Source organism: Zeus faber (genome assembly GCF_960531495.2).
Source record: "Zeus faber genome assembly, chromosome: 2".
NCBI lineage: Eukaryota > Metazoa > Chordata > Actinopteri > Zeiformes > Zeidae > Zeus > Zeus faber.
This window is the reverse complement of record NC_137189.1, coordinates 43,993,844-44,019,954: the sequence shown is the minus strand read 5'-3', so window position 1 is coordinate 44,019,954 and position 26,111 is coordinate 43,993,844. Positions and strand designations below refer to the sequence as shown.

The 26,111-nt window shown below is 42.0% G+C and overlaps 1 protein-coding gene across 1 annotated transcript in view; it reads right to left on the bottom strand.

Annotated features, from left to right (window-relative positions):
- Positions 1 to 16,267, bottom strand: part of mgat5 (alpha-1,6-mannosylglycoprotein 6-beta-N-acetylglucosaminyltransferase) — a gene marked incomplete at both ends in the record, with an annotated part of 88,991 nt that extends 72,724 nt beyond the window's left edge. Inside the window, 2 exons of the mRNA XM_080022226.1 lie at positions 6,085 to 6,255; positions 16,027 to 16,267. Of these exons, the coding sequence (XP_079878352.1) occupies positions 6,085 to 6,255; positions 16,027 to 16,267 (412 nt within the window). The remainder of the gene's footprint in view (positions 1 to 6,084; positions 6,256 to 16,026) is intronic.
- Between the last annotated feature and the right edge of the window lie 9,844 nt (positions 16,268 to 26,111).

Sequence of the window (26,111 nt, the reverse complement as noted above, 5' to 3'; positions counted from 1 at the left end):
TCACAACTTTTTTCGCCACATGTTCCAATTGGGGACATATCAGTTTGCTCATCAAAGCTGTGTGAAGTCGAGATACAGTGTTACTTTGGCCTTGAAACAGTTAAATATTAATCTTTGAGCAATTGCGATAAAGACCAAGACGCTCTTGTTCTCAGTAGAATGTAGACATTCAATAAACACGTGCAGGCAGATAAGAAGAGGAAGAGAACAGGTAAACATGAAAGAACAGACTAAACGAGCCAGGAAGATTGTATTCTCTGTGACCTCCAGCACAAACATACAAAGAAAGCAGAGTGAAGATTGTCTACTTCAAAACCACCAAGCTATTGACCTAGGCAAGAGAGAGCGTGAGAGAGAGAGAGCTTTCTAATCCACAATAACCATTACATTACATTTAGCAGACGCTTTTATCCAAAGCGACTTACAGTTATTCAAACACCGATGGACGCAGCCATCAGGAGGAAAGTGTGTCTTGCTCACACTACACCATGCTAGCAGGAGGAGCCTGGGATAGAACCAGCAACCTTTAGATAACTAGACGACCAGCTCTAGCTCATGAGCTACCATCCCCTTGGATAGGGGATCCCCTAGATATAATAGGTGTTTTCGCAACAAACAGTTCTGGGGACTCCCTGAGGGGAACCAGGAACTGGAGAGGAGAACTGGCAAAAGGCTTGCATCAGGACATCGCACGCAGATTTTTTCGTTTCATTCAATTAACATCGGAAAGTAAAGAAAATCTGTCTGTCCTCAGTCCGAGGGACTCAATCCTACTAGCTCGAATCAATAATGGAGCGAAAGTGACTGTGGTGACCATACTTAAGTAACAAGGTGAAAAATTCAAAAATGAAAGAGGTTGGTTCGCTAAAATCCCTTATATATTGAAAATGCATGGCCAACACCGCCTGGCTGCAGGTAGGTGTAGCTGGGCATCATGACTTGAGATACTGCCCAATTGGTTTTTATGGGTGGGGTCAACAGCATGACAGTTCAAGCCAGCTGGAGATCTTACACAGCTGTGAACGATGGGAGGTTGATCCACAACCCATGCCCGAGACCTGATTTGTATTCAATGCGAGTGTGTATGTGTGTGTGTAACCGTGAACATATGTCTACATTAGATTATCCTTGATTCTAATGTTAAGTAAACTGACCTTCTGGAACATACTGAGGGTGGCCCTGCTGCGACGTTTGCAATTTCTTAAATAAAAAGCCATCTGTGATGATTAAAGCACTAGACTATTGCATTCTGCAAGTGATTTTCCACGTTGCCTTTCTCTCTTTGTTCTTCAGACAGGATCTTTTGACAGTTTATATTAACTCACATTATCTGGAAGATTTGTCTGACCTAGCAGCATTCTCTATTCAAGGGATTTCTGCGAAACCCCTGGTGGAGTCTGGGATTGTCCGCTCAGTCAGGTGTAAAACAGGAAGCAGTGAGATAAACTGAGCTGCTGCGTGCCGTGCTCCACAGCATACACTCGTTCTATCAAGGCAGAGTCCAAGTCTGCACGTTGACATCCAGGCCTAGGGATCTCATTCTTCACCAAGATAGGCCCTCAGGCAGCCGCAATCAGATCGATGGCCGGGCAGAGAGGACGTTGTGAAATGATGTACACAGGCATCAAATTCTGTGTGTGTGTGTGTGTGTGTGTGTGTGTGTGTGTGTGTGTGTGTGTGTGTGTGTGTGTGTGTGTGGAGGAATAATCTCTGACTCAAAGAGCAAATGCAACATATCAATTCAGTTCCATTCAGTGTTCAAGTTCAAGAGGTTATTTGTCACATACATATACATATGGTCATACATACAGTATATGCAGTGAAATGTCTTTTGCAGTGTGGCTGAGATCGGGGCGACGCCAAGCATTTCTCCTGTCTTTTGTTCTTCAAAACGGACACTGGCAACTATTTGACTGACTATTTTAAATGACGATTTTTGGGTTGTTTTGGATCCGATAAGGGTTGTATCAACCACTTACATCAGTGTGAATTAGTGCTTGGTGATATGGCCAAAAGTGGTACAACAATAAAATATTTCATACCATTTTATAAAGATATTTATCACACTATATATAAAAATCACAATTTCTGTTAAATGCTTTAAAAGGAAGACAGTAGTATGCCATGATGCATTGTAAAAAAAATGTTTTATCAAAGCTTAGCAGCATTTGGAATCCTCTCTTTAAAATAAATAAATATCAAAGAAAAATAGGGGGAAAAAATCTAAAGATATAAGGATATAATTAATTATCTTTAGATATTAAGATATCTATACAATTTAGATTAAATCAAAAACAATAAGAAAAAAATCTAAGTAAATAATAAAGTTTGTGGTGTTGCCCATCTTCGTTGGCACGTCTCGTCGACGTTCTGCTTTGGGTCGGAAATTTAATATCCAAAGAAGGTCGAACTATCGGCATATGTGGCCCTCATTTGTCAATGATACTTCCTTCCATCCTTCTCCTCAGAGTTGCTCATTTTGGACACTGCCACTCTGTCTCCGCTGCTGGTGTGTTAACAAGTGCAACCTACCCACTAGGTAGGGGGGCGGTTCTTTTTTCGACAAACTGAATTGGCAGAGGGGACAGGTGAGCTTTAGATCATCCAAATTGATTGGCATTTCGTTGCGACTTGCCAAACTCTCTGCAGAAGACATTATCAAAATCATCTAGCTTATTTTATTTCGACATTGAGGAAAAAAGAACGATAGTTAAAACTATAGATAACGATAATTGTCGTTAACCTTTTATCCCCTGGCACGAGTGGGAATACAGATTAAATTACTCTCTACGGACAGCTGTTGGACCCACGCAGTCCAGACTCAGTGGTTTGTGCTAAATGAGGGAGGGGTGGGTGGGGTGCCGGCACTCTGCGCCTGTCACCATCGCACGGCGACCTTCTCCCCATGTAGTTCACAGGGGAACTGTTTCGAGAAACGCTGGAGAATGTGCACAGCTTGCTTGCTTCCTGGGTACAAATCAGTAAACAAGTGATGCATTCTTTCCAGAACGAGCGTTTCTGGTGCCTCGAGTAAACAAAAAAGGGCCGCCATGTCTAAGCTGCTCCAGTTGCGCTGCTCATTTGCCAACGGGGTCAAGATGGTCGTTGTACTGGGCTGCTTCCAGGCGCCAAATAATCCCTTCGTGTGTAAGCACTTACTCAGGCTGCTGTTGTAAAGCAGTCACTTAGCGTCCTGGTGCAGAGGTCATACGATAAGCACCAGTTTGTGATGTTAGTGGAATGCCTGTGTTGCACGGCCATTTCCCCTGTATATAATGCATTCTGGATCCGGAGTCCAAATCTACCGCCTACCGGTAGTCTATGGACAGCGCCTCTTTGGATAGCCCTTGAGAAGGCTGAGTGCTATTTGCAGCCACCAAAAAGTTCTGTCTCACCACCATCCAAAAGCTGAGAACTGACTTCAGGGAGCAGAGTCTGAAGCAGGCAGTATACTACAAATGAGGAAAGAACTTGATGAAAAGTGTCCGCCAACACTGTTGTCACTGTCGAAAATAAAGTTTTTCTTTGAAGTGTTGTTTTTAGTTCTCCCTGACTGGGTGAGGGGATAGCTGGTTTTCTTTTGGCTGACGTCACCATACATTCAGCTTAACATTAGATATCTGACACTAATGTGTATATAATGCGCCTTTTGTTTTGGACGGAAGTTACTGGTCTGGCTTTAGTTGGTGGCCACTTTTCTCTTGCGCCTTTTTGATATGAGCTTAACAATGTTACAACTTATTATCTTTGTTGTCAGGCCCTTGGAGTATAAGGTGGGTTGCGCATACATGTCAGGGCAATCTGGATGATGCAAGGTCTTTAAAGTTATCAAATTGCTCAAAAGAAAATTGACTGTTGATGAACTTTCTTAGGAACCATCTGGAGTTTTCTAGAAGGCGTCTTGCAGTAATGTGTGACAGAACACTTACTCAATCAGGTCAACGGTGGGGTAAAAAACATGCACTACGAGTAGATTTGAAATGCGATTTGACCCACGTCAAGGTCGCATCACAGCAGAGTTCCCGGTTGAAGACTGTCAGACAGTTAAGACAGTCTCCGGGGCCCTGCCACTCCAGCTTCATCTTGATAGCAGCCTCTCTGAAAGGCAAGCATGTTCCCTTTGCTGTCCAGATCCCTATCGCAGTAATTGCTTTCCAAGTTGGGGGTGGAGCTGGCAACAGTGCCTGCCTGCCACCCACTCTAAGACTGGATACATGCACTAGTGAGGAGTGCTGCCTCCGTTTAACCTACTAACAAGATGGATTCTCGGGGGTTTGCTTTTTCAGTATGACTCTGAAAGGCCTGGGACCAAAACATTGTGATTTGGGGCTTTGAGAGATTCAAGTGCGCAGGGTATGTAAGTCCATTAACATGTGTTTGCGAGCTCCTAGCATCTGCTCTACAGTACATGGGGACCTTAGCCAAGAGTATCTGGATGGCTGTAAAGCAGATTAGTCCCTCATCTCTGCAGTCCAACATGGTGGGATTTAGTGCCAACAGAGCCCTCCCTGGACATTCACTTCCTATACAGTCACAAGTATCGACACCAATATCAATACCAACTGATTTCAGTGAGTAGGAGAGAGAACATGGTCTACATACAGCCCTTGTCTACAGGAAGAAAACCAAAGGATTCTGGATGGGACAAAGGGAAGACGTCATTCTCTAAAGAATGATCCAAACTTAAGCATAAACTGCAGGAATAACACTTTAGAGTTAGTCAGATGCACTCAAGACTGCAACCTTCAAAGAGGAACACAAGAATGGCCTACAGTGAACTGAATTGCAGTGGGAAGTAGCCTTAGAACAGAAAAACACGTCTTATTTTCCGTGCTAATGTTGGTGAGGGTCTCAGCTCAGGCTGTGATGAAAACTCTCTGCACGCAGGCTCCATTACACTTGCCCTCAGTTGTTAAAACAGTTTTCAACTGTTTCCAAGTCCCCTTATCCCAGAATAACCAAATACCTCATTCTCCCACCAGGGACTAATTCATCATCAACCATTTCATTATGGAGCTGCTTTTATTCTCTTTTATTTGCTTTTTACATTTACGCTATCTGATATAACTGCATAACTGTTGTACTGCATTCCTATGGTGCTTCTGTATTATTCATGTATTTTAATATTTAAATTTCAAAATTTAATATATAGCATATTTTATTTAAAATATAATATATAAATAAACTTGGATTTGATTTTGATGCGATCAACAGGGTAGAAAAAAAAAAAAAGAATAGATTAATGAAAACTAATAAGAGGGTCATGCAGTGTGAACAAAGCCCATTTGAATTATGTGCTTGTGAAGTGCCTTGTGAGCACTTGGGGAGTGATTAATTACTGGAGATCAGGATAATGAAAACGAGGAAAATAAACTGGCTGATAAAAGGTAATGCCAACAGATGTTTAAATAATATCAGTTTTTGTTTTAGTTGTTTGATGAGTTTATGTTCAATGTGCATTCTCATACCGTACTGTCACCCAGGTACAAATGGTAGATCTCTGTCCACACAAGCCACAGTAAATGACGAGAGACGGTGGGTGGATTTGTGTACACAAGGTTTCTTAGTTTTATCTTAACAACATCAACAACAACATCAACAACAAAGAGACAGCCATTTTGTCCATAATTAGGCTAAGGGAATGGAGTCGAGAGTTGAGAAAGGCAGGTTGACTGCAGGGAAGTTAAAGTTCTATCTTAGAAATTGAAGATGAAGTAAAATTTTAAGAGTATTTTGCAATTTTTAAAGCCACTAAAAACAACATGTAAAACATTTGCAGGGAAAATCAATGCAAACACTATGCAGGTATGTTAGTGACCATGAATTATGTAAAAGCTCCTCTCAATCTATTTCATTATGGAGCTGCATAATAGAGAATGCACATTACAAGGTCTCGTGACCAAATAGTTCAAAATATCTTCGGAGCTTGATTCTTCATGTGGTAAAATAAATTAAATAAAAAAAATTTGACAAATCAAATGACAACCAACTGAGAATGCCTTGACGACTTTTCAAAATCCAAATTTAAGATCATTTACGACCACCTTTTGACAATTTCAAAAGGCTAGATATGAAGGGACTTACCGGCCACGTTGACCTTCTCAGCGTTGGTGGCGCTGGGCGCTGCGGTGCTGGTGCCGGTGCCATTGGTCAGGTTGCCACCAGTGCCGTTATAAATGTTCTCCACCTTGGACTCCAGCTTCCCCAGCCTTAGCATGATGTTATCCAACAGAACGGCCAGGGTCTTCTTCAGATCTGCAGCAGTCGAATTGGATCGTTAATTGGGTGCTCGACTACAGCGTGTGTTTCCAAAAAGCCATGGAGAAAACAGGCACTGCTGAGCTAATACAATAGAAAAAAAAAAATCTGAAAATTAGAAGTAAATCAAAATATGTACAATATTGCACTTGCATTTTGAGGGGTTGAAACAAAGTGATGTTTATAAACAGAATAATAATCAGCGTTATATCCTCAAGGTTTTTTCCTTCTAGATAGGCAGATGACAAAAGACCTCAATGATCTATTGTTTTGAAATTGCCTTAGACTGCTGCATGGGATTTTAGCAATTACAACTGTAAAGGTTTGTTAAGAGACATGAAGGTTACAGTGAAAGTTATACATATAGATGAAAGCATAATAACATGTGTCATTTGGCTTTATAGTTAAGGATTAGGGTTTAGGATTGATTCTCGTATCTATTGGACCAGACAATTCACTCTCCCGAACGGCTGTCATTCCTGTAAGGGTTCAGATGAACAAGGTAACCTGTGTACAAGAAAAGCACAGCTAGGCCCCTCAAGATGTCAACGTCAGAGAGGCGGTTGGACACTTTACAGTGGTTAAAGTGCCATTTCTCCATTTCTCCTCTTATTTTGAACTTGCAGTTTAGAAGAACAGAGAAGAAATTGGCGAGGGCTTACTCTTCAAGGTGAGTGGAACTTTAAGAGCCTGGATAATCATTAGAAATCAATAAACATGCATACTTTATATGTAATACAGGCTTTAGTTCTGGGAAGCCCTGTGTAGCTCTCTCTCTCTGAAATTGAAGAAACAAGGAGAGACACTTTTGGTTGCCACTCCAGCAGGTCGTTGGATTTCACTGGCGCCAGTGTGAGGCTCATTTAAATGTAAAACCAGAAATTTTTTCAACGTGACCTTGTTGCCTGATTAGAGTTCTTTGCATTTTTTGCCACCATAGCAGGGGAAGAAGAAAGCAGAGAGAATTCCAAACTGGCATTGTGGCTGTCTGGCATCTGTGTTGGGTGGAGTACACTACAAGACCCAGAATTCTATTAGAAACTACAAAGTCCAACATCTAGGTTTACACATGTATTTGAGCGACTGACCGACCACTAGCTACACTGATTTATTGAATTCACCACCAATTTCACTCCTTCCGCATGCCCGCTCTTTGCATTCTTCCCCGCCACCAACAAAGGAAACAGCATATGGAGGAGACTTTGAAAGTACAAATGATGAACGCCGTTTCTTGGCACATACCAAGCCAGTGCTGGCTTGTCTATCATTTGGCAGCGCAGCACTCTTTCCTGGCGAGGCTGCGTTTGGAGCGCCAGTCTCCATCACGTCAAAGAGATTGGCAGAGAGGACAAGAGGTCCTTGCAGGGGGTACGCCAGCCCCTCGCCTGGAGAGCAGCGCCACAGCATTTGTCTGCTCCAGACGGGATAATTATGTCGGTTGAAGCAGAGATTGAGGAAAGAAATCAAGTGGAAAGCTTCGGCACGGATCCCTGGCCCGGTTTATTTATTGGGCTGAATGTAATTAGAGACAGAAAAAAAATCCTCCACTGGTGTCAAACTAGACGGAAAGGTGATTTACGGCCCTTAGATCCCCTTGCTTCCGAGGAGACATTGACACTGTGGTTATGATTAACAAAAGACAAAGGGCCTCATTCATGAATATGTAGACAGAAATAAGCTCACTTTGTGCGCAAAAGAGCTGGATGCGCGAAGTTGGCATTGGATTCATGACAAATATCTGCCGGCCATATTTTTTCCTAAACAAGTGCACATGTTGATAATTCCGAATGATTAGAAATTGAATGAGGCAGCGCGTGCTTATTAGCATAAACCACACGAGGAGGAGCAGACTCTACTGCGCATGTCTGCTGCGGCTGCCAGAGCTGACTGAGTCAGTAGATGCCCTTTTCTCCAGAATTTCAAATTTAAATGGCTTAAATAAAAATAGTGGATTGATATAAAAGCTGTTTTTTCTATTTATTAATTCTATGGAGGTTATTTGGTGTTTGTAGCATGGAAGCCATTGGTGGACTTGGACATGGCGGTCTCGCGTGTAGTTATATTATATAATAATATAATGAAATTCAAATCATTAATAATAAAATAAGGGCTTATATTGCCAGTGGAAACCAGGCGATCGGCTATCAAACACTCAGTTAACAGATAATTGATCATTCTCAGTAAACCGATCCTGCGATCTCTATAGATGCGCCATCTCGAAAAAATCTGCATAGCAGATCTGCAATCTGTAAAGCAAAAAAAAATTATCCATTGACAAACTTGCTTGGAGATCAATATGATTGCTTTGTAGCCAACTTGTGTAAAGTCAACTTACTGCACATACAAGGGAGTTAATGCAAGGATCTTAGACTTAAACATACACCAATCCGCCACACCATTTAAACCACTTACAGGTGAAGTGAACAACATTGCTCATCTTGTTCCAATGGCACCTGTCAAGGGGTGTTGATGTGTTGGGCACAGGAAAAATAGCCAAGCTCAGATCCTTACATCTGAGTGACTTTGACAAGGGCCAAATTGTGATGCCTTGACGACTGGGTCAGAGTATCTCCAAAACAGCAGGTCTTTTGGGGCGTTCCCAGTATGCAGTGCTTAGTACCTATCAAAAGTGCTCCAGAGAAGGACAACTGGTGAGCCGGCGACAGGGTCAAGGGTGCCCAATGCTCACTGATGCGTGTGGTGAGCAAAGACTAGGCCATATGGTCCGATCCCACATATTGCTGAAAAAGTTAATGCAGCTATGATAGAAAAGTGTCAGAACACACAGTTCATCGCAGCTTGCTGCACATGAGGCTGCGTAGCTGTAGACCGGTCAGAGTGCCTATGCTGACCACTGTCCACTGCCGAAAGCGCCTAAAATGGGCATGTGTCAGAACTGGACCATGGAGCAATGGAAGAAGGTGGCCTGATCTGATGAATCCCGTTTTCTTTTACATCATGTGGATGGCCGGGTGCATGTGCGTCATTTACCTGGGAAAGTCATGGCACCAGGCTGCACTATGGGAAGAAGGCAAGCCGGCAGGGACTGTGATGCTCTGGGCAATGTTCTGCTGGGAAACCTTGGGTCCTGGCATTCATGTGGATGTTACATTGACACTTACGGCCTACCTAAACATTGTTGCAGACCAAGTACACCCCTTCATGGTATTCCCTGATGGCAGTGGCCTCTTTCAGTAGTATAATACACCCTGACACACTGCAAAAATTGTTCAGGAATAGTTTGAGGAACATGAAAAAGAGTTCCAAGGTGTTGATTGGGCCTCCAAATTCACCAGATCTTAATCCAATCGAGCATCTGTGGGATGTGCTGGTACAACAAGCCCGATCCATGGAGGCCCCACCTCACAACTTGCAGGGCTTAAAGGATCTGCTGCCAATGTCTTGGTGCCACAGGACACCTTCAGAGGTCTTGTGGAGTCCATGCCTCGAAAGTTCAGAGATGTTATGGATGCATGAGGGGGATCCACACTATATAAGGCAGGTGGTTTTAACATTGTAATGTGTTGTGATGCTGATCAGTGTATACAAAACCTAGGGCTGTCAAACGATTACAATTAAAATTGCGATAAATCGATGATTGTCCATAGTTAATCGTGAGAGATATTTTTCAAGTTTTTTATACTCTTATCAACACAGGAGTGGACAAATATGCTTGCTTTAAGCAAATCTAAGTTTTTTGGAAAACAATTAACAGCCCAACACAATGACAAATATTGTCCAGAAAGGTACCCTCAAAATGTACTGCTTTGGTACTGCTTAACCAATGGCAAGTGACAACGTATGCAGAGTGGATGTCACAGGATGTCCTGCCTTCTCAGTCTCTGAACCAATCGCGTTGCACATTGCAGCATTGTGTTGTACAGCGGCAACTACAGACTTCACATTATTGTAAAGAACACACAAACAGATCAGACAGCGAGGATTTCAGAACGAGGTCATAACAGAATGTGCATTCATGCTTCCAAAAAATTAGTGGCATTAAAACCAATTTGGGTTAATGTGTTAACTTTGACGGCGCTGACACACACACACACACACACACACACACACACACACACACACACACACACACACACACACACACACACACACACACACACACACACACACACACACACACACACACACACACACACACACACACACACACTCTCTAATGGGCATCAGATTATTATTGGTAGTAAATCTTTTTTATTTTTATATTATGTATTGTGTGACATTGAAAATTAATTGTTTTTTCTGTTTTACTTATTGGGGTTCTAATACGCCACGTATGCCATGTAATTAAAGTTCAGCAATATCATTTTCCAGTAGTCTAAAGCATGGTACGTACGGCAGTTATAAATTTTCTTCTGAAGTAAGAACTAATTCAAGTATGAATTTTTTTTTTTTTGTTCATGTCATTTGAAAGTGGAGAATAACAGCTTCAAAACAAGGTGTCACATGTGGGAATCAAGAAAATATGTTTTAAGCTATGGCTTGTTAATGAAGAGGGTGTGGAAAACTGTGTTTCTCAGATAATCACCATCAAAGTTTTCCCAACACTTGGTGACGTCAGCCTGACTTCTTCGTTGGTACACGCCACCTACACAATAATGTTGCCGTGTGTGTGTAAAAGTAGTAGGATATAAAGGTTGAACTCTATCAAAACGGGGTAGCTCAGGCGGTAGAGCTGGTGGTCTAGTGATCTAAAGGTTGCTGGTTCGATCCCAGGCTCCTCCTGCTAGCATGCTGTAGTGTCCTTGAGCAAGACACTTAACTCCTAATTGCTCCTGATGGCTGCGTCCGTCGGTGTTTGAACAATTGTAAGTCGCTTTGGATAAAAGCGTCTGCTAAATGACTTAAAAAAAAAAAAAAAAAAAAAAAAAAAAACGGTTTCACATTGTGACTTCACATCACATGGAATATGGAGGAATGATCTTCACCTGGACAGTCGCTTAAAAGGAAACCATCGATCGGCGTTCAGCACTGTTCAGCGTCTCGATAAGTGAACTGTGTTTCCTCATGTAATCTAAGGGGAATATTTAAACCCACGGTTTAACATTTATCGACTTTTTATAAAACAAACTCGGTTTTGAAAATACTTTGAAAAACACAAAGCAAAACGAATCTGGAAAAATCAAATTTTCCTTCCAGAAAGGTTTTTTTCCCAACTTTTTTGGCGGCTCGTGGCTATTTTAGAAATGTGCGACAATGCGGGTTATGCTGCGGTGGGTCACAAATGCTGTAATCCAAAGACTGCATTATCTCAACATTATCCATTACATTATAATCTTAAAAGATAATTTCAAGCTCCTCGCAATCAACACTCTTTTAAAGACAAGAGTGCCTTCATGCCCAGACGTAACAACGTTAAATTCAGACCGCATCAAGGACATAAACGATCTAAAACTGGCACGACAGTAAAGATGGACACTCAAATAGAGGCACGACAGGTTCATTGCTTTTCAAATAGGAAAATCTAAAAGGGTTTGTTCTTTGCTAAATAGATGCGCAATAGTTCCATACAGAGAGTGTGGGTTGCAGTCAAAGGAGCTTCGTTATTTTCAAACATGGCTGACGGGGGGAGCAAAGGGTACAGCTGCAAGCATGGCTGTGATGTTTGAACGGAATGTCATTTTGCCTGTATTGTATCGTCATAATGATATAGAGTGCCCAGGATTAACGGACACAGTCTTTGCATTTTCAATTTGAGCACGGCACATGTATTCTCGAACACACTTTAAATTATAAACTGCAGCAAGCATTAGAGGAAAAGGTGAAGAGGAAAGATTTATCCAACAAGTAAATCCAAGGGCAAGATTTAGATCTAATGCATGGCATTACAATGTCAGTCATGTGTGTTAGTTATCATAGCCAGGCGGACTAGCCATCTTTCCTTTACGCATACATTCATGGAAGGATTGTGCAAATAACAAGGATATAAGAGCTGTGTTTGATTACAAATCACACTGGATTTACTTCCCTCATGACATATTCAAGGGTCAGCTTTACGCACAAATCGTTCTCCTGCAGCGGTTTGCTGTGGTTGCCGTGGCTTGCAATGGATTATAAACCACCTCTTCTTTTGTCGTCATTGTGTGACAGCAAATTACAAATATAACAGCAAAAAGTGTGAATTGCTAGATCTTCTCTGTTAGCACATAAACTATCGTTTAAATACACTCATGTTTGTGGCCGACAGATGGGGAGTGGGGTCCTAATCCATATTTCTAGGTGGCAGAGGGCTTCATGACGACACCCAAGCAAAGTCAAATATCCCCTGTAAGCAGATCAGAAGCGATGCGTGCGTCAGCAATGCTTGCATTGGTAAAGGCTTGTATTTGTTCGCCCTTCATGCAGGTCGTCCAGCACGACTGGGGACACATTAATGCAATTTGCGCCACAAATCTCGGCGGCATCGTGTGCACCAGATTTTTATTTCTCTTCATCATGCTTTACAATGGCGACATATCAGGTGATAATCTGAAAGGTAGTGGGAATCAGGGGCATGGCAGAGAGGATATTAGAAGGAAACTGAAGCCCGTGGCATCGGTCAGCGATCCCTATTGTTTGAGAGATCCCTATTGTTCATGTACGCGGCCAGCCTCGGGCCGAGCTGTGGCGACTCTCACCGATGTCATGTTGCAAAGGGAGAATTGTGGAAAAACAATACCCAGAACACGCGGGGGCATCTAAAATATTGAACCCTCTCTGGCAAAAGGGCTTCCAAAACAACAGAACCCCACAATAGCTGATCTTGATATCAGGGGACAAGTCAGCAAGAGGAAGGCCCTGATTCTTTTCATGTATTGGTTCACAGAGACAGTTGTGTGTGTTGGTGTGTCCTTTTGTCAGTTGAAAGTGGAAGGGGAGGAGGCGGGTGGTGAAAGATCCGGTGTCACAGACCCTGTGAGAGCTTTTTCAGGTGTTTCAATGTTCAGCGGCTGTGTTGCGCGGCAGGTGCACGAGTGGCTGTTATGCAGAGCACCATGCCTCTGGTACTCCAGACTTCTTATATGCGATATATATTTTTGGCTACATACACCACTCAGTGTGGGCCCACTTTTTCTCTCTGTGAGGAGGAAACTACAGGTACAATAAATGGCCAAGAGAAATTTAAATAAGGTGTCCAACGCCTAAAGATCAGACGGTATTAAGTAAATTGCTGTAGAGAGAGTCAGAAAAAAAATAAATCATGCATCCATCCGTTGAGAGCATTGACGGTTTGATGCCACTCGAGTGGATTCTGTGGGCAGCTTAATGACGGAGGTCTTTCATGTTGTGGTTTACAGAGGGGTATAAAACTGGTTTCCTCTTCATTAACCACTTGGAAAACACCCGTCGCTTCTTCACCATGAGGATCCGGGGGAAAAGCAGCGCGCCAGCTGTGCGCCAATTTGGGTCTTTTGTACGAAACGCCATATTTAATTCAAGAGCATTAAGATTGTATCGGTCATTTACGGAGCGCGAAAGAGGAAGTTCTCCTCTCTTCCCCTTCAACTCATTACAGCTGTATCAGTTGAAGCCACAGACCTGAGGGAGACACAGGAAGCGCTCAGTGCCCCGATACCATCCATGTAATCATGGATATGAACTTGATCTAAATGTAATAATAGGCGGCAGTCCACATGCTTGCGGCTTCAGCGCACTGCTGAGATGGATTTGCATTTGCAGAAGGAACAGGACACACAAAACATTGATACTACCGGATAAAATCTGACTGCACGGATACAAACAGGCCTCGCTATTATGTGTTCAGGGTATTTTAGCCTGTGCGTTGTAATGGATTTAGTTTGAGGAAACCTAACATCAATCTTTTTGTTGTCGTATATAACTTCACAGATCAAGGAGCATGCATACGCAGTCGAGTATAAACGTTAGGTTAAATTGTAATAATTCAGTAATAATATAGTAAATAAATAATAATAATTAATTCATAATAATTAATAATAAATCATTTCATTATTTTTTATCCATTGTTATCCATGCCTTTATTATAGTTTACATATCTATTCATCCCGTACAGTTTTCCCGGTCTATATTCATATTTTATACTGATATGTTATGTATTATGCCATATTTATTTATTTATTTATTTAAGACTGTTAGGCTCATTTTCCTTTTTTAGGTGATCTTTTGCCCCCTGGCTTGAAAACTACAGCCTGTGTTTTAGCTTAAAAACTACAAGGTAAATTCAATGTGGGCTTTGAAACACCAATTGCAAAGATAGGCTTTGGGGGTTGGGTGGATATTGACATTTCAAGATGATTTCATTTTAAGCCAGTATCAGCCTCAATAAACCCGGTGTAATAGAGTCGCTATAAAAATAAGCTGGGTTTGGGCTTATCAGAGCCCAGGTATCAGAATTAGTAAGAGTAACAACATTTTTCTGATGACACCAGTCCTATTTCATAGATAATTTAATGGGGGTCACCCATAAAACTGGTATTTTGTTCTCATACCAACTTATAAATGCTTGTTTCTTTTAAAGACTGGTCTCAAAAACACACACAGTTTCTCGACCACGGACCCTTACTATCCACTCTTCACTGATAAGACGGGACTTTTCCCCAACAGCGCGAAGCATCAAGTCTAATAACTGCCTGGACGTGGTGATGCACTGCTTGTGTTCTTCCAAAAAGCAAGTCAAAGAAGACAGAGGCGCTGGGTAAGAACTTGCTGAGAGCGAAGGCGTGTCAGTGTGCAGTGGAAACATGCCAAAGGAAGGCAACAAAATAATTTATGTCACAAGAGCAAAGATAATGAAGCTGGAGAACAAAGAAAAATATCCCAAAAGGCCAAGGTCTTCCTCTGATCTGGTATCTTATAATTCTGTCTTTGCAGCAAACATAAACAATGAACATGAATAGTACACCAACAGTAAATATGAATAAATTGAACTGAATTAAGAGTACAGAATTATTGACCATTTCAAAATGGCTGATGGAGCTCAGAGTTTTCACCCATCACAGTTGATAAAATGGCTGTCAGTGGGTTGTGGTGAAAAAATAGCTTGATAAGAAATACATCTTTGCTAGCGGTATGGTGGTAGAGCTTTACCAGCATTAAGCCAAATACTCCACTACGGCTGGTGTCCATGCTGCTCTCCATCATTTAGAAGTTCTCCAAGAGCTGCTTTAATCTCCATTTTCTTTACTGTATCGTGTTGTTTCTCTGAGCATTAAAGCCAAATCGATTCCAATCTCAGGTTTCTAATGAAGCCTCCCCATTGACCCGTACAGGTCTATTAATGGCATGAATAACTTATTGATGGCCTCCTGGACGCATGTGGGGAAGTTATGCTCTAATGCAGCTGTATTAGCCGGAATGCCTCCCAGGTTGCTTTTCTCAAGTGTGGCCAATGATGGTTCCGACTCTCAACGGGTTCCAGAGGTAGACTAGCATAAGACCGAAGTTTAATCCAAGAAGAGGTTTTTTTTGCTGGTGGGGAAAATTGAATTTAACCTCTAGAAATTGTCCCTGTGTACGGAGAATACATTGGGATGGATTAGTAAATTATATGTTGTGTAGCCAGGGAATAAGTATTTTCTCATCATCCAACCCCCCGGCAGATCTCCTACAGAACCTCACCGACCTCTGATACACGTGTTGTTGCACTAGTTGCTCCAAAATAGTTTTTGGCAACTTTTTCCAAATAGAGAGCCTGTTTATGTTCAACAGATGTGACAGTTAAATCTTGCCTCTTAAAAAAAAGCCATCTGCCCCTTAAAAAATGGTCTGTCGACCACTGGTCGGGCCACCCACCGTAAGCCGTCATGGTGCCCACGTAGGGCCCGTCCATAACGCTCTGGTTCTCCTCGGCAAGGGCCTTGATGTAACGCTTGCTGAGGTCCAGGATCTGCTGGCGCAGCACGCCGCTGCTCTCATGGCTGGCCCGCTGCTGGATGGTGAAGTGCAGCAGCATCATTCCCCAGATGAAGCCGAAGCTGACCAGGAAGAAGCCCAGTTTCTGGGACGACAGCTTCCACAGGAAGGGTGTGGCCATGCTGACGATTGAACCTTTGAGGTTTTGCCTCGTTGCTTTACTTCTTGGCGTTGTGGTGTGGTATATCGGGTGGGAGGGGGGGTGGGGGGCTGGGGGGGGGGTGTTTGGGGTTGGGGGAGGAGTCGGGAATGCGTTAGGAAGGTAGGCGGGGCATAGTGGCGCAGGCCCGCAGAGCAATAATGGTGGTTGTTGTTGGTGGCGGGGGCTGAGCTTGGCTTGTGGGCTTCAGCGGCATACTTTCCTTCTCTGACCCATCCTGCCGGCTCAGGTACATCTCAGGGGGCTGGACTCGACTGCCAGCTGCATTCTGTCACACACAAGACAAGAGAGGTTTTCAGTTAATTTCAGTCAAAATGATAGAGGGGAATGTTCAACAGTTGTGTCTTGTTAAAAAGTTTGCCCCATTGCGCTGCATTCAAGCACAGTGAGAAGCTGCAGCCAGTTTCTCAGCAGTAAAGCATTCAGCAAGGTTGCGCTATGAACAGTTATAAATGATGGGAACAAACATTTAAATGAGGTCTGGGTTGAAAAATCGCAAACCTATCCTTGAAAAAGTATGTCAACAGTGACAGACAGCAAGAACTGGGAAGAGAGAACTTCCACTTGGAAGTGACAATTGAAATATGTGGCTATGGTACTTCCTGCTTCTTGCATTAAACTAAACAGCCAATTTAAGAGGTGCCAAACCACACAACAGAGGCCATACTGTATTTAATTTTGGGTGTGTATCTGTTTAGTAGACGCACGCACGTGTTTGTAAATAAGCACGAATGGTAGACAGATTTGTGCATGACAGTGAGCAGGACCTTAATGTGTGACTGTGTGCAGCTTAGTGTCCAAATGGGATGTGCGCAAACTCCTAACTTGGTCAGGTTTGATTAAAAACGGAGGGCGTTGATGGATTGTTGAATGGAGCCTTGACTTGTAGCCAGGTAGAATAGCGCCTCTTTAATGGGGTCATGTTTAAACACTGGCGTGCTACAAACCACTTCTTATAGCTGCCTTGTTGTCAACAAAAGCGCAAAGATGACACAAGAAATCCACCTCACTAAATTGCTGGCTGAGCCCTTAAAATCCTACAGAGGGTGGAATATTCACTGAAAACCCAACGCTGGGGTATGAAAGAATCTTTAAACATAATGCAAGGGAATTTGACATTTAGTTGAGCGAGAATAATCTGCTGCTCCCTATAGAGAGAACAGAGACAGAGAAGAATCTGCACTGTTGACAAATTGTGACGAAGTGGCAGAAGAGTGCTGCGACTCTCCGGCAGCCAAGTTGAAAGAGTGGATGTCATGTTGGTGCTCAGTGGATAGCGCCGACACAACAGGTCATTTTTTTTTATAGTAAGTAATAAGGTTGTCCACAGGTATGAGAAGGATAAATGAAATACTTTAAAAATAACTTTTTTTTTTAGACAAATGAAATTTAAGAGTGATTTTTGGACAAATAATCACTTCTTATTCAAGTATTGCATGCAAGTGCAATATATTTGGTGCAGGGCAGAGGTAAGCTTTCAGTAGAAATAAGGTTAATAATGGAATTAATCAAAATTAATCGAACCATTACTTATTTTCAACCTCCGACACTAGGAAAGTAAATTAAATAAATTACGACAAAATGTTTGTGAGAACGGAAGACCTCATGAATTAGAATTGAAGACTAATATTTGTAAAACCTAATTAAAAATATATCTTAAATACTTTTTAAGAGCCTGCAGACACATTTGTGCTGTTTTTCCATGAAGGATATTTAAGGTGACTCAAAGGTTACTCATAGCCATGTCAAATTATCAACTTTAAAGGTGCAATTGACAACATTTGCGCTGCAGTCGCAAAGACAACCGAATCACATTATGTCATCCTCATTTCCTATGTAAATGATCAACACCACTTTGGAAATAAGAGAAACTGTCACAATTTTAGTTTAATTGTATTTCTTTGAGTTGCACAATCATAGACGTATATACATAGACGGTGCATCGTCTGCTTCAGCTCATAGCTGCGATACGTCAACGTCAGCGGCATATTGTAAACAACCTGTAAACAAATACAAGTAAACGGGGGAGCTGCTATTTTTTCTGGATAAAAAGCACTTTAACGTTTGCATTTCTCAACGGATTTTGATGAGTAGTCTTTATATTCAAGGGTTTATGATCTACCTGGAGTAGATTGCTCCACTGTCAGCCATTTCCGCTAAAGGTTGCGGATTGGTTGACGCACTTCCTGTGACGCACTGCCGTAAATCGATCATTTTGCTGGGAGTTCGTACCCGTACTCGTGGCGGTCCAAATTGCATAGTGATATGGAGGCTTAAAGGGAAACAATGTAAAAGCAGATGGCGTCATTATTCTATAGCCATTACACAGTGCAATCAACATTAACTTCATAATGATAAGTAAAAGCAAAAAGGTTGTCCATCGCTCCTTTGAATATCCAATGCAGCACGATTCTAATTATATTCCTATTTTAAAAGACTGGCAAATATTTGTTCTGGCAAGATACAAGGCAGTTACAATCTTGAGTTTTTGACAGCCTGATGACCAGCCTTTCCCACATCTAGGACTTTGGAGATGGGGTCGAAATTATTGCGGCTTTGTCCAAGGGGCATATGTTCAACAAACACTTTCTATGAAGGCCTGAGGGTGCAAACACAAATACAACTTTTTTTTTTTTTTTTTTCTTAATGAGCTGCCAATAATGTACACCCCTGCTGTTAACTCATTATATTAGCAAATGCTTGGCTCTGTAAATATTAGTCTCCAGTAAAACAAATAAAGAGCCGCCCCATGAGGAGAAGCACACTGCTTTATTACTTTGGCTTTGCTCGAAATGGCCCGAGTTGAGAAAGACATTGAGAAACCTATAGAGTTATATTGTACTCGGGATTACTGATGGCACAAGAGGTTAAGTTCGTCCAACTGCTTGTTTCTCATCGCTGGCCAAGGGGGAGCCTGTTTAAGGGAATAAGCATGTCTCGTATGGGGGTTACCGTAGCCCGGCCAGGTCACCATCAGGCAGTTAAAGGTGGTGCTAAGCCCACCTCAGAGGAATGAGGCCAAGCCAGATAGCTCTCCTCCTAGAGTAACTGCTGAATAAAACACTGGCCCTTTTCACATTCTGATGACAAGACATAGCCTGGGGTCAGGGGCAATGCATCCGGGCGGAGTTTATTTTGGCTCAATTCTCTATGAATGGTGTCCATACTCGAGAAATAGCTGGAAGCTAACTCATGCCCACACCATGTTAGTCAGTTTCCAGGGATTTGTTTGGACAAAGGCAACATATTGCTGCAAGACTGTGACATAACATTATTTATACTTGCTAATCCTCTATGTTTACATGTAGCGAATCCACCAATATAATTTCTTTAGACTTAGCAAAACAATGTAGTACTGTCTTAGGTATTTCATGATATTTGAAGGACCCTGTGTGAATCATTCACTTCATTTTTGTAACCCAGCACTGTTGTATGTGGCACATCCACTGCTTTGTTTGACAAAATCTGATATTAAATGAAACTGGCACCACTTATTTGTGTGTGTGTGTGTGTGTGTGTGTGTGTCTGTGTGTGTCTGTGTGTGTTCAGAAAGTAAATGAAAATATCCTGTATTACCACGATATAGGGTTTAGGTATCAGTACAGTATCGAACCAGCTACCCCAGCCCCCAGCTAGCAGCATAAGTATCTGCACATTAGGGTTGTAGTCAAGTTCCCCCCCAAGACCAGTCCACGTCTTTGGGGGAAGGAGCCCAAGTCAAGTCTGTGACTGAAGCGTATCCAGTCCAAGTCAATTTCAAGACATTAATATTGAGTCTAGAGCTGTCATCAAATGCTAATGAGCTGTATTTCTATTAGTTAGAAATTGTTATGTTCCAATGTTCAATATCAATATCTAGGTTTTCTGGAATTGGTAAAATAAATTATTTCACCATTATATCCTTTATAATCATATCATCGTGATCTATAATAGTAGCATAAAATGAACGGACTATTAATTTTTTAATGATTATTTCTTAAATTATTGGTATGACAATCTTCAACCAAAATGTGATGATTGTGACAGCCCTAGCTGAGTCCAATTCAAGAACAATTGGGAAAAAAACTTGAAGCGTCAAAGAGTTCAATTAAATAGCATAACTGAAATGTTATATACTTGTGGCCAATGTATTTGTTTTATATCAGAGAAACAAAATTGATTGCACTTCATTTCCTTTTTCAATCAATACTTCACACATATACAACTTGCAGTTGGAACCTGACTGGTCTGGAAATTGTGTTGAGAATCTCCACTGTCCAAAACAGTCAATTCTGAGTCAATACAGTGTCAAGTGAATTGAGGAAACAAAGTCCTTGAAAATGTGGACTTGAGACAGAGCCCAGACTTAAGCACGAGAACTCTGACGTGCGTCCCCATTTATGTCCCATTTCCACCAATAGATGATGCCAGCACCCTCCAAGTCAGTCTGGTCATTTTCAATTAACTCCAGCATCTGAGGTATGCCCTACATGTGTTTCCAAGATAAGACGTTCTCCTTGCAGCAGTATTCAACATTTTGTCTTTTTGAAACACTATGGGCACAGGCGTACTGCCTAGTACACCAGGGAAGAGAATTTTGCAATACAAAATGCTACAATCAAGGCCGACGGGCTGCATGGTTCCACTGACGTGAGTCACTCAGCCTTCATAATTTCCTAACTCCATCGTTAGGGAAGAACATTTTAGTTTGTCCTTGGCAGGAGGAGGAGAGTTTTGCACGGCTGCCTCATCAGCCCCAATTTTTTCTGTTCTTTTAAAATGCCTCCCACAAAAAGAGTTAGCGGTTTAGCAGTGGTTTTTGGTTTGGCTTTGGAGTTTCTTCCAGCCGACTATGAGCATAAGGCAGGAGGACACCCTGAATGGAATGTCAGCCCATTGCAGGGTCACACACATTCATACCAACACAGTCATCATTCTAACTTCGGGGCAATTGATGTCCACTCAAGTGTTGGGGGAAGGGTTTTTTTCACTGCAAAATTGGACCAACACAGTGTAACCTAGTAAAAGCCCAAATTCCTGGACGGGCACAGCAGCAGCTTGTGGTTTTAAGTATTTACTTAAAAGTTAAATGTGAGTCAAGGATTCACTTGTCACTGAGTTACTGTCAAAATTATGAATAAGCTTTGCGTAAACTGTTTCCGTCACGTCCCAGGGAGATTATTGCTCGTCGAGAAATGTCAAGGGTCAGCGTGCCAATGTATGCCAATCACTGACCGATTACCTCACCCCTGGTGTTCAGTCCCAATTCCCACAGTAGTAGCAAATGAGACTTAATATTGTATTGCACCACAGAAAATTCTCGACATGCAGCATGAATTTTGATGATAGGTAACGGTCTGTCATAAAAACTGCCAGCCACTTTCATATCTTTGCGAGTGCTCGTGTCTGAGTCTCTCGTGTCAAGCCACATCAGTTGTTTCCTGTAGATAAAAGGTACAGAAATGGTAGAACCTCTTCCTGTATGTAGCAATCAAGCACATTTTCAGCTTAACAACAAAAAGGTTCACATCTCCAAAATGCAAACGCATTTCAAATTCTTGAACTTTTACCCTTTCAAATGTCCCCCCAGGTTATGGCGCTAGTATGATTGCCTTTTATTAATCCAACAATATTTAATTCACCGATCAGATCCATATTTCCATAAAAAATCCTGAAGAGACATGCATTCCTTATTGGAATGTGGTTTTTCATTCACTTGTAGTTTTTATCATTGTTACCTTTGTAACGCAATTCAAAAAACATTTGGATAATGTAAGAACACAACTGAATAAAATATATATGACATATATATATAACATAGGTCTAGTCGTTTTTAGAAATTTTAATGCAGAAAAGTTTTAAATTGTACCTTTAACCAAAACCAATATATAAGGCAATTCCGTGAGAAAGTAGAAAAAGCGAATTCATAAAATGCGAAATAAAACACTGTTGCCATTAATTCAACTATCAGGGAATATAATTTTACATTCTCTGTGGCAATACAAGGTCACCAAGGCGGTAAAGAAGAATAAAAACTAGTTATAACTTGCAGACTCCTGCGGGTTTGGTGGACCGGGTTATATTTAGGGCGGACATAATATTGTGTGTGAGGGACAATGGAGGCGGAGCACTAAGATGGGTACAACGTGAAACTGTGAGGTGGTTTAGTATTTCGTCTGGCAATTTGGAAGCAAAAGCAGATGAGAGCACATTGTAACCCCGTGACGCCAGCGCCCTGACCTGTACCGGCTTTAGACTTTGTGTATCCATATTGAATAATGAGGGAAACGATCCTTTCATAGATTGAAAGTGCTAACGCCCTTGTTCACAAAGGGAATGGTGTTTCTTAGCGGTTCATTCTAACATTTTTCCTCGTTGCTGACTGGCACACACAATTGACTGTTTGCACAAGCTCTGATAAACTGATATACAGTCGCGAGATGATGAGAGATTACACCGGAGGCATGACATTTTTCTTATGGGGCAGCTTGGTTTATAGCATGTTATTAACATCCCTGCATCATCTAGGTATTCTACAACCCACACCTGCAGAGTCGATAATCAATGTCTTTTGGCTTTTGTTACATCTCAGAACAAACAACGAAGAACAAAATGAAACATTGTGCTGAATGTGTAAGAATATTAAAGTGAATGTAAATGTTTGTTTTCAGCTGGGCAATGTTATTTGTAGTTAGGCAGTCAGAGGACCACGGTAAATGTATTTGCCATTGCGTTATGGAGTATATTCCATTATTTGAAAGAAACTGGGCTGATCAAAATAATGTAGTGTTCAGTGGGCAGTGTTACCAGGTCATGTACTTTTGAAATGTTGCCACGGGTTGTATTTGTTTTCCGCTGGTGAGGTGAGACCTATTTTGCATGCAAATTACATTAATAACTTCTATAATTAAGAATAAAAAATAATGGGGCTGGGGATGATGTATGGAACGGTATAACGAAAACGTGCGTAATGGGGGCACTTTCTCCGTGACTCTTTAAACCCCATTTTTGAAACCTTGACATTACAGTAAACTTGTCGTGTACATTAAACTGCTGTTAGCTGTTTAACGCCGTGGTGGGGTTTAAGCAGCCACACCTGTCTTGGGTCTAGGTAATTGGGCTGGGGATCAGGGCGGCTGTACACCTGTTGTTTGTTAAAGCAATCAACAGGTACACACACACACAGACACACACACACACACACACACACAGACACAGACACAGACACACACACACACACACACACACACACACACACACACACACACACACACACACACACACACACACACACCTTCTCATGACATGTTTTCCATCTACTCCAGGCTTGTTCAACCTTGCCCACTTGCTACAATAAAACAGGTGTGTGAGGGACGATGGAAGCAGAAGCAGTGCTCATGCCATGAGAGAACATTGGAACACCAAGAAACCCTATCGCCTTTGTACCACAAACGCTGTCACAAACTGCCACAGACACTGTATGCTACTCTGCACAGAAACTCTGCTCCGTTACATATTGAACTTTTACAATAGGAAATCGTTGCCATCTTCCTCAATGTGATTAAACAGTCACACTACGAGCTGCGTAAGCTAAGAAAACTGAGTGCGTCTTCCAAAGCCACATCATAACCCAGTGGCGGGAAAGAAAAATAATCTCTAAAGCTGACAGAGCACGACTGATTTAAAAGGGGACCAAACTCACTTTTTCAGTGCTTGTGCACATACATTTTGGTCTCTGATGGGCCTACTAACACACAAACTGTGAAATAAGACAACACAGACAGTTTTTAGTGTTTCAGAAAATATGTTGTAAAACAAACGGTTCTGATTTGCAGCCCTCATCTACGTTATTTAGGGCCTCAATAAAATTAGAACCGCCCCCCATCTGAGTAACTGCTGGAGAACAAGAAGCTCCCCGGCAAACTGCTCTGTTGGCTTACAGACCAGCATAAATCTTAAAAAAAAAAGAGGAATTAAAACAAACTGTCTGTGAAGAAACTGCAGATGATGGAAATCTAAGTATTTCAAAAATAATTCCCTTAAAAAAAAAGAAGTATGCGGTAGATACACTGTAGCAGGGGCGATGTTAGGATGCAAAGACATCAGGGGCTTAGCCGTAGCGGGCTCTACCCATTTTCATAGCATTGCAGGGCTATTCTACATCAGGGTCTTATCATAAATCATTCGGGGCTGAAGCCCCAAGCTTCCACCCCTAAGGACGCCACAGCACTGTAGACTGTGGCACACGATCCACTGTGCGTTTGTTCAAACAAAACCAGTAACAATAGTGTTTTAATTGTATATGTATTTATGAGTGGTTGACCAATTGATCGGTCGCCCAATTGATTGATGGCCGGTGCCTGCGCTCACGAGACCGATAAACAAAATATTTCTGCAGACTAGTGTTGTCAACAATATATATTTTTTTATACATATCAATTCAGAATATTTTGAAACAGTTTCAATACTCATTTTCCGTACTGTCGATATACCGGCAATAGCTGTGCTTTCTCCCTGACAGCCAGTTGACGCGCACGCACACGCACACACACACACACACACACACACACACACACACACACACACACACACACACACACACACACACACACACACACACACACACACAGCGCTGTCTCCTCTCGCTCACTCGCTATGTTCACTCATCTCATTCGCTCTGGTTTGTTATGGTGTTAGCTCATTAAAGAAGGCAAGTGCAGAGCCTCCGCGAATGGTTTTGAAAGAAATCAGCAGGCTTGCTGTTTGGAAATACTTGGCATTTGAGGAAAAAAGTAAACTTGGACAATTCAAGATTTTTTTCCCTCCTTCACTATTCAATTTATTTATCTATTTATTCTATTGATCGATTTATTTTGTGTGTTCCCTAACTTGTATGAAACAATTTTTTTTAAGTACAATTGAGTTAAGAGACGGTCCCATTCCCTCCCATTAAAAACAAAAACCCAGTGCGGTGGCTCGCAGAACTAGGCGCCTCAGGAAGATGGCTCCACCCACAAAAACAGCCTGTCCCAGAACAGGATGGGATGGAGGCATGCTAGAATGGCTAGAATGCATAATCTGAGCGGTATTTTCAGCAACAAACTTGTTTTGGGGACCTCAGAGACCGAAGTGAACTTGTTGAAAAGGAGCATAATAGGTCCCCTTTAAGGAGAACCAGTCGGCCGACTCCACACATTTGCAAAAGAGTAAGATCTGAGATGGCCTGCAGCGTTTCTAAAGCTGTTAAATAGTTCAATAATCTTTGCAACGTCCCCGGAGGATATATGCCAGCCCCTCTTGCCCTGACCTCACCGCTTCCCAGGGCTGCGGACTCTGTTACTCGCTGCGCCTTCCCCGTCCACTTCGACCCTTCTTTTTCCACCCTTCCTTTCTCCATATTAGTACATATATTCATCGTATATTTTTGCTATTTCTCTATGCCAAAGGTTCCCCTGCATTTGCTACCGGCCATGAGAAGATGGGTGGGGATTTGTGCGCTCCTCTCTGCAATATCTGCAGCCCTACCGTCAGTCTGTCGCAGTTGAGGCGGTTGTCTGCGGAGGTTGGCTTCATAATACCTTTGTAGTGTAACATTGGGGTAACCATGACAGCCCTACTAGAGGCACTGCTAAATAAACGCCACTGGCTTAAAGGTGTAGTGTGTAGGATTTACGTAGTGGACTTGGTAGAAATGGAATATAATAATAATAATAATAATAGAGAACTGGACAATATGGCCAAAAGTTTTAATCACAAATATTTTTTATGTTGATCGGTGTAGATAATTATCACAATATAAATTGAATAATAATGCTCAATTTACAGT